Raw genomic sequence first — 9,277 nt, 5'->3', positions numbered from 1 at the left:
ACACCCTAATCGAATCGGTTGATGACATTCTCAAGACACAGATCATTTGAAATGGGAAGACAGTTCTCTTGTAATGTACTGTATGTGGGCTACTTTTATGTGATACCTCCTCACATTACATATGCATCATTCTGAGGTAGCAAACAATTATAATTTATGTAATTACACTCTCTTTTTAACTCTGTCCTCTCTCCTCATCTCTCCCTCACAGGGCCCAGACAGAGCGAGAGCCAGTCAGACAGGCAGGTGAAGGAAGCCAAGTCTAAATGTAAACGCATTGCTTTGCTGTTGACCGATGCACCAAATCCCAGAAACAGAGGGGTGTTGATGTTCAAGAAGCGTCGGCAAAGGGTTAAGAAGTATACACTTGTCAGCTACGGGACAGGTCAGCACCAGTTTGACGACAAAAGCGACAAAGACGTAGAAAGTGAATACAGCAAAACGGTCAGGTTTACTTTGGCCACTAATGATTATTCAGAACTTGATGAAGACTACTCAGTGAATGTACGAGACCGAGACGTCAATTTAAACTGGGAGAACCTTGGAATAGCCAACATATTTCACCACCTGGAAGAGATGGAGCAACTGCCAGAGACAAAAGGCAAGGGCGTGGCCATGTTTGTGCAGCGCCGCCAGAGGATGGATGAGATTGCCTTAGAGCATGAGGAAATGAGGCGCAAATGCTTACCCGTCGAAGGTATTGTAGAGCTTGAAGACACAGAAATGTACAAGTCTTACAAGACAGATGAAACTTATGTGCAATCCAATCAAATTCAATACAGTGAAAGGCATGCTGATCAGATCTACATGGATGCTCATGGCAATCAACATCTGCAGTACAAAGAAAACCAACAGGAGATGCAACAATATGCTCACATGATGAACAGTATGCCCAACCTCCTGGCTAGTGCCATACCAAAGCCTCTTGTGCCCAACAGAACAGCTAAGCCCTTCTTGGGATCCCAAAACAGAGTGCCTGTCCCATTTTCTCCTCTGAGTGGTGTCACTAGCCCAGTGAAGCATCATGAATTCAAATTCAAGGTATCAGTCCCTATACACACAATTCCACAGGTCTGGTCCCCAACTGGGGACTTCATAGCTTCGCGTGACGAACGCATATCTATACCAGCAATCAAGACTGGCAACCTACCAGACTCAAAAAGAAGAGGTGCTAATAGAGCGGCCTCTGATCAACCCTCCAACGCATATATTCAAAACAGAGGGGAAAGAAGATCATATATTGAGTCAGGCGAAGAGGAAGACTACTTTAGTCTTGGTGCTGAGGCATGCAACTTTATGCAACCCCGAACAGTCAAGCACAAGAATCCCCCACCTGTTGCCCCAAAGCCTAGCATCAACCCAGTCTGTCCACCATGGTTGAAGGAGAGTCCCTCGAATGTGCTACTTCACCTGGCAAGGAGTCCAATCCCGGCATCTTTCCCAAGTCCAGTGGAGTCTCCTCCTCAGCAATACTTCAAACAACAAGACTGGCTTTCGCGTCAGCAAACGGCGAACCCCCGGGAACCACCCCAAACTCAGTCACGACCACAGCAACCCATGAACACCGGGGCACCAGCCAACTCAACATCACCCTCTCAACTTCATCCAACCATGAATAGCTGGAGTCCACAGCCACCGCGGTCCCCAGTGAGTATTCAGGCCCCGAACCCAACTCACACGGCACCTCGCCAACCCACAGTCTCAAAGAATAAGTCCCCAAATCCTTCGGTGGCATCTTGCCCACCCCAACGAGGGAGCTCTTACAGCCACGCAGCCAAGGCACCACCTACTTCTTCAATGGGTCACATCTCTGAGGGCCATGTTAGTCCAGCCATAAATGGTCCAACTCTGAGGGGAAGAGGTGCCGAACTCTTTGCCAAGAGGCAGACCCGTATGGATAAGTTTGTGGTGGATGCCGAAACAGTTCAGGCCAACAAAGCAAAGTGTCCTTCCCCCACCGCCTCCCTTCCAGGTGCTTGGAGATACTCATCCAACATCCGAGCCCCACCTCCTTTATCATACAATCCCCTTCATGCTCCTTTCTACCCCCCTGCAGCAGCTAAACAGCCCTCTTCAACAAGTCCAAAAATCAAGCCAAAGACCGGTGTGAAAACAAAACCACAACCCTCCAAGCACCTGGATGCCCTAGATGTCATGAAACATCAGCCCTATCAGCTGGACTCATCACTCTTTAGATATAACGTAGGCACTGAGGCTGAAGGCCTTAGCCCTAGCCTCAAAACGGCCCCCATCCCAACCCCTGAGTCAAACCCACCCTTGAGCCCTAAACCTGCCCCTGTTGTCAGCCCTAGACCTGCCTTTGCCATTTCTCCTTACTCTTACCCTGCCCATGACCTTCCCCCAGCAAACCAACAAAGCAAGCCCATAGCTCCTGCTAAGTCTACTAGATCGGTGAGTGTCCTATACCCTTTTGACTGTCAACCTACACAGTCAAGTGAACCACTCCCAGTTAGCAAGCAACTGGATTGGAAGCATAATGCTTCACCTGCTGTGCATGATAGCGCCAACAAAGCTCCCCAAGCTCCAAGCACCCACTGCCCTATACCCACAAGCACTCCCTGTCAGCTATCTCTCAGTGTCAACTCAGCATCTTTGTCTTCTATACCCTTTGATGCTGATGTCCTCTCTAGAGGTACCATTCAAATGGCTCCTCGGCCTACATTTTCTGCCAGAAAACAAGCGGTAGCAACCAAACAGTGGAGGCATGTTGTTCTGCAACACTAATCCCAACCTACTGCCCCATTTTGATGTTGCAGAAAATGCAGAGATTATACACTATTTCTTACCATTTCTAAAGCACCGTTTATTTATTTTAAACTTTAAATTAGACGTGTCCTGCCAAGTATTTCAAATAATTGACTTGTTTTTGGTAATATCTTTGCATTGTTGCGGTGTCAAAATGTCACCCTATATCTTCTTACTTTCTGCTGTACATAGTAGGCAAACCTAGCACAAAACATTTTAAATTACAACTTAGAACAACAAAACTAAACAATGAATTCAATCTTTAAAGAATGTGCAATATGCATGACAGGTCAACAAGGGAAAACATTGAATGCATTTTCATTCTGGTCCTCTAGCTTTACCAAAATGTTGAAAGAAATAGCAGAACATTTAGATTTATAGGAAATTAACATAAGAAAACAAATGCCTCTGTCTCACTGAAGTCATTTTCCAGACCAACTATCTGGCTTATACCAGTGATTTTATACAGACAGAATATTTCAATAGATATCACTGCATATGGTTGTTATCATTAATTGGCCACCCCTCCTCGATCTACCTCCTTTGCTTGAGTTAACGCCCCACTTCAACTTGATAATGCTGTCTGTTTGTTTTATAGCTTGTAAACCAATGAAATTAGAGGCTACTGTAGCTGTATGTGAGTGTTTCTGGGCTGAATGAAAAACTATTGAGAATGAGAGACTATTGTAGGTGTTGTTAATGAAGATGTGAATGAAGCTAATGTTAGCTTCTGCTAATACCAATGAAAGTAGTGTTTGCCAATGAAGCTAGTTAGCTAATTTTGCTAGCTATTGATACACAGTTTAGCAAGTCAATCCGTCAAGTAGCTATTATATTGTTTTCTGCAGCGCTAGATCATTCGCGAGGATACAGATACTAGCAGGGGAAAGTGATATACACATTAGGCATAAGAGGCAGAATTCAACAAAAAAGCTTTGGTCCCACTAGGGATACATCGTGTTGAGTAATTTCAGGAAAATGAGATCAGTGGTGTGTGCAGCTGAAAAGAGGAAACATTTCTAGTTTGTCTATGGTGCCTTGCCTCGCCTTTTTTTGTTGTAAATTAATTTATGTTTAGGGTAGCCTGTATTCACCAGTGGTCTCATGACCACATGCAACATTACCATTATTGGAACAGTAATGTTCATACCCATAGGAAATGTAAAACAGTGTGGGTAGGTTGGATGCTAGTCAAAATAATGTTTGCAATGTATGCAATATGATAGCAATGAGAGTGCATAACATAAAAACCGGGGGGTTTGTTCATACATTTATGATGACTATGATTAGAAGAGATATACAGTAATAAGAATAATACGAATAATAGGCACTATATTTGGATGCAGACCTCTTACAATTCCTTCAGTCTCATTCCAAACTATATTTAATAGTGTGATACAGCTCAAAGCTTTTGCTAATTGTGTTTTTAAAGCCCCCACTACATCTTTGTGTTGTTGACAATGTGGAATTTTGTATTTTATTGTAAATTATGGCCAGTCGCTTAGTTGTTTTTATCAACATATTCATTTTAACACTTAATCAAACATGATTTATTTTCAGGTTAAACGCAATTGATATATATGTTACAAATAATCCTTCTTTAATTTCCAATCAGATTGCTGACTTTACCTTTTCTGTCCTTTGTTACATTTATTTTTCCTCTTTTATGTGTTCCATTGTATATTGCACTTCTTGTACTAGGCACAATCTTGCTATTAAATATCTCCCTTTAACTTTCCCTGTGTATGTTTTCATATTTCATTACTACTGCATGGACTCTTGCAACGTTTTCTTTTATGAATGCATCACGCTTTAATTATTGTACCACACTCTTTATTTATTTGTAATACCTCTTCTATTTTAATGTTGCTTATGTATTCATTAATGTTGCCAATTCTTAGTACCTTAAGCAATATCTGGTTAAAAACAGTAATGATACAACAATGATTGCCTCACTGTGCATCATGCAGGTTAGATCACATCTTCTACTTTACAGCAAATTAAACTATATTTGAGTCCTTTCCACCTGTATAAGACGCTTTGGTAGGTTTAAGTTTTCAATGAACCACAAGGCAATGTGTTACGCCCTCTAAACAGGTCTTTGTTGAAACCCAAAGTTTGCATGGAGACCTGCTATGAGCAAAGGGCTCATCCGTTTCCAAATATAGCTCAGACTCACCATCTTTAAAACCTGCTATCCCTTTCAAATAGTTAGGTCTGCTAAGCAGAGACCCGATAGGATCAACCCCTGCCAAAGGTAAGTGCTGAAAACTAACTCTCTTCCCAGCCATTGGTCTTAATTGGCCATGGGGACTCATGTATTTTAGGGAGAAACTACCCCATAACGTCACCCAGATATGTTTGGAACATGACCACTGAACAAAATGTGCAGTAATGTTGCATCATTAGGTTTGAGGGCCGTTCACTACTGTGATTATTTATAGGTGTTAATCTCCAGGCAACAATGACACTGTATGAGAGAGTGATATGACTTCTATGTTGTGAAAAAATAGCAATAATCATGGGGAAATGTAATGGACGGTGATAAACACACAGTTGAGTAGAATTGGCCTGTGTCCATTTTGAAGAGTTTGAAAGGGGATAGCCTGCCCTTTCACCGGAGGCAATGCTCTCTGACACTGTGTGTGTGTGTCTGTGTGTGTTTTATTGGACCGCAAAATGAATCACCTTACTCCAGTGCACAGGATGAGAATCTTCTCCCCTTCTCGGCTCAAGTAATCCAGGCCAAACCAGGTTGTGGAGAACTACTGTTTTTCTGTGTATTATACCCCAAATTATTTGTTGGGAACAGAGGGTTACAATGTCACATGTATTTAATGCCTCATAAATACATGTGCATTACAGTACATTTGGTATTTTATATTTCGACCCTGAGCCCCAGTGTGTACAGTATGCTTAATATTACCAGAATCACATCAATCCAGTACAATGTCCTTTTCTTCCAGGGACTTGGCAGAAGCTACTCTCTGTCCCTACCCAGACAGATGTGCTCCATGTCCTACATGCCCTCGCAGTCATCTATGTCCCCTGTGACCACCCCTGTGTTCCATCCATCTCTCGGGAGGCAGACCTCCTGGCAGGAAAAAGCTGCCCTCAAGCCCCCCAGCCCTTGGGAGGCTGCCTCCCGGAGCACTCTGGGCCTGGTGGACGACGCCTTCCGATTCCAGAACGTCCCTCAGTCCATCGCCACTAACGTCAACTCCGCCGCCAACCGACGATCTCTTCCGGAACCTCCGGACGAATGGAAGCGCAAGGTGTCATTGGACGCCCCCAGTGTCAGTGGTGGTTACTATCATGCTCCACCCCCAGCCATGCATACTAGGTCTATGAGCATGACCTCTGCCCCTGTCTATGGGCCTCCCTTCAGACAGGCCCAGCCTCTGTGGTCAGCGGTGAGTGCTATGGGTCGAGGCCCGGGCCACCCGAGTCAGTCCCTCTACGCTACCTTGCCACGCACAGCTATGAGAAGGTAATCTCGCACAGTCATCTGTACATCCTCAGCTAGAATTCAAAAATATAAACAGTGCACTTGTAAGAACAAACGTAGAAAATATAATTGGATGTACAGATGTAAACAATAGGGCCAGCATATTATAATTAACATTTTGATCAAGGTAGTGTTTCTTTTTTAAGACAAATGTTTGGAATCAATGAGGAAATACTGATGTACCAAGATAGCTGATAATGGTCTACAGCAGCATGCTAAGGTGAATTACAAGTTTGAAGATGGAATCTGCAGGGAAACGGCGCCACTGTTTGCCCCACCGCCATTGTTATTGTTTTTGTTTTGAGGTGAGGAGCGTTTCACAGTGTGAAAAAAAAAAATTTGCAGTATATATTCTGCTGTTCTATCATGCGTGCAATGATGTCAGAGGGGGAAAAAAACAGTATTAGTTGTTTTTAGTAACTTTGTTTCACCATTATGGAGTCTAGCTTTAAAGGTTTTCATTTCTGAAAAAAAAAGTACTGATGTTAATGGTCTTTGGTTTAAATTGGAGTTTGTTTTTCTATGTGTGTGCATGTACAGTATTTTGGTTTGAGCATGGATTGTTTGTGCATTTTGTCCTGTGGCCACAGGGGGCAAAGACGTGGTTTCTCGTTCTCTACTATAATTCTGATCAGTGAAGTGCATCCACACACATCTATAGTATGTACTGCATGTTCCATTGAATGTTCTGTACCTGAAAACTTTAAATTCTAAACATGTTTTATGAATTTTGATAAATGGATACATGATAGGCCTATTATTTATTTGCATGTGCATAAAAGTAAGAGGTTTGCAAGGTGATGAGTGAGAAAATGGCAGATGGAAGGGAAAAGAAAGATGTGTTGAACCTATAACTTGTTTTATTTTCCACATAATATGAAAACTAAATAGAAAAATGGATTGAGTATTGTTATGTGATGTAAGCGGTAACATCTAAAATAGAAATACAGTAAAGCGGATTTCAAATGTACTGCTAGGGTTCCTTGATGGTTTGTGTAATATGTGCGATAGCATGTGTAGCAGGTTAGATAGTAAGTACCAAGTGCACATACTGATGAAAACAATCAACATTCATGTTCACTTTCAGACAATCCCTCTGTTACTATGAAAATTAAGGAAATGTACAAATGTCTTAGATTTCTTAAAATAATAAATCAAGGCCTCCCGGGTGGCGCAGTGGTCTAGGGCACTGCATCGCAGTGCTAACTGCGCCACCAGAGTCTCTGGGTTCGCGCCCAGGCTCTGTCACAGCCGGCCGCGACCGGGAGGTCCGTGGGGCGACGCACAATTGGGCTAGCGTCGTCCGGGTTAGGGTGGGTTTGGCCGGTAGGGATATCCTTGTCTCATCGCGCTCCAGCGACTCCTGTGGCGGGCCGGGCGCAGTGCGCGCTAACCAAGGGGGCCAGGTGCACGGTGTTTCCTCCGACACATTGGTGCGGCTGGCTTCCGGGTTGGAGGCGCGCTGTGTTAAAGAAGCAGTGCGGCTTGGTTGGGTTGTGCTTCGGAGGACGCATGGCTTTCGACCTTCGTCTCTCCCGAGCCCGTACGGGAGTTGTAGCGATGAGACAAGATAGTAATTACTAGCGATTGGATACCACGAAAATTGGGGAGAAAAGGGGATAAAAAATTTTTTTTAAATAAATAAATAATAAATAATAATAAATCAAATGTCAGATTTTATTGCTGAAATATAGAACATTAACAATGTTTTTGTTCATGTCATTCAGTCAGTTTGCAAAACATAGGCACACACTATATTCTAGACCACGTCATTGAATACAGGTTGAAGTTTCTGTGATTGGTTTGGCACTTCCGTGAAAGGCATATGAAATGTGCCACACTTTCATATGGACTGTGAATGTGTTGAAGATATTGTAACTTTTATCACTTGATCGTGTTGTTCATTTGTTGCAGCACTGAAGATAAATATTGTACTCTTCCAATAAAATGTTGAGTACACCGTGCCTCTGATGTTTTATTTCATTAATTAACATGTATGTAAGATATGTAGGATTTGTCAAATGTTTTTTACACTTTGGAAATTGTTTGTTTACCCAATCAAAATGTGTGGTATGCTGAATTCGTTGAGAAACAAACAATTGCTGAATACCAATAAAACACATAGTAATATATTAGATACATGTATATAAATGGAGTGGAATGTGGAGTTAGTAAAGTAGAGAGAGTACTTTTCTAAAGTTACACTCCACTGCAGCCAGTGTTTGTTTTGCTAACATGTCAGGTTATTGCTCCGACATCCGTCACAAAGCATCTCCACAGGTCCATCCAGGGACTAGTAACAAAAGAGACGGTTACATAATCACAGACTGAGCTATTGGGAGACGACTGGTGGGAGACTTTACACAGTGTAAATGAAGTTGAAAAGAGAAAGTTAAAATGTTAAGTATGAGAAAAAAACAAAAAAAACAATCTCACTCATCTCATTGCCAAACATTTTTTTGTTGTGAAGAGAGCCACATGACACCCCAACCATTTAAATCTATCGTGAACAAAAATATAAACACAACATGCAACAATTTCAAAGATTTTTCAGAGTCACAGTTCATAAAAGGAAATGTGTCAATTTAAATAAATGCATTATGCCCTAATCTATGGATTTCACATGACTGGGCAGGGGCGCAGCCATGGGTGGGCCTGGCATATGCCCACCAACTTGGGGGCCAGGTCGACCCACTGGTGATCAATGACCAATGATCATGCTGTTTAATCAGCTTTTTGATATGCCACACCTGTGAAGTGGTTGGATTATCTTGACAAAGGATAAAATGCTCACTAACGGGGATGTAAACAAATTAGTGGACAACATTTTAGATTTTTGTACGTATTGAACATTTCTGGGATCTTTTATTTCAGCTCATGAAACATGGGACCAGCACTTTACATGTTGCGTTTATATTTTTGTTCAGTGTACTTGTGTAGTTTAATTTTTACTCTGAATGTTTTAATATTAATATGTATTGACACAAATCATCCCGAAGAACC

At 42.3% G+C, this 9,277-nt stretch overlaps 1 protein-coding gene across 1 annotated transcript; it reads left to right on the top strand.

The window, feature by feature from the left end:
- The first annotated feature begins 255 nt into the window (after positions 1 to 255).
- On the top strand, positions 256 to 7,524 carry synpo2b (synaptopodin 2b). Its single transcript, XM_038999880.1, has 2 exons — positions 256 to 1,647; positions 5,733 to 7,524. Exons 1-2 carry the CDS (start codon positions 328 to 330, stop codon positions 6,258 to 6,260), a joined length of 1,848 nt encoding a protein of 615 aa, XP_038855808.1. The 5' UTR covers positions 256 to 327; the 3' UTR covers positions 6,261 to 7,524.
- The last annotated feature ends 1,753 nt before the right edge of the window (positions 7,525 to 9,277 follow it).

This window comes from Salvelinus namaycush, chromosome 8 (assembly GCF_016432855.1).
Source record: "Salvelinus namaycush isolate Seneca chromosome 8, SaNama_1.0, whole genome shotgun sequence".
NCBI lineage: Eukaryota > Metazoa > Chordata > Actinopteri > Salmoniformes > Salmonidae > Salvelinus > Salvelinus namaycush.
This window is presented reverse-complemented; position numbering and strand designations above follow the sequence as displayed.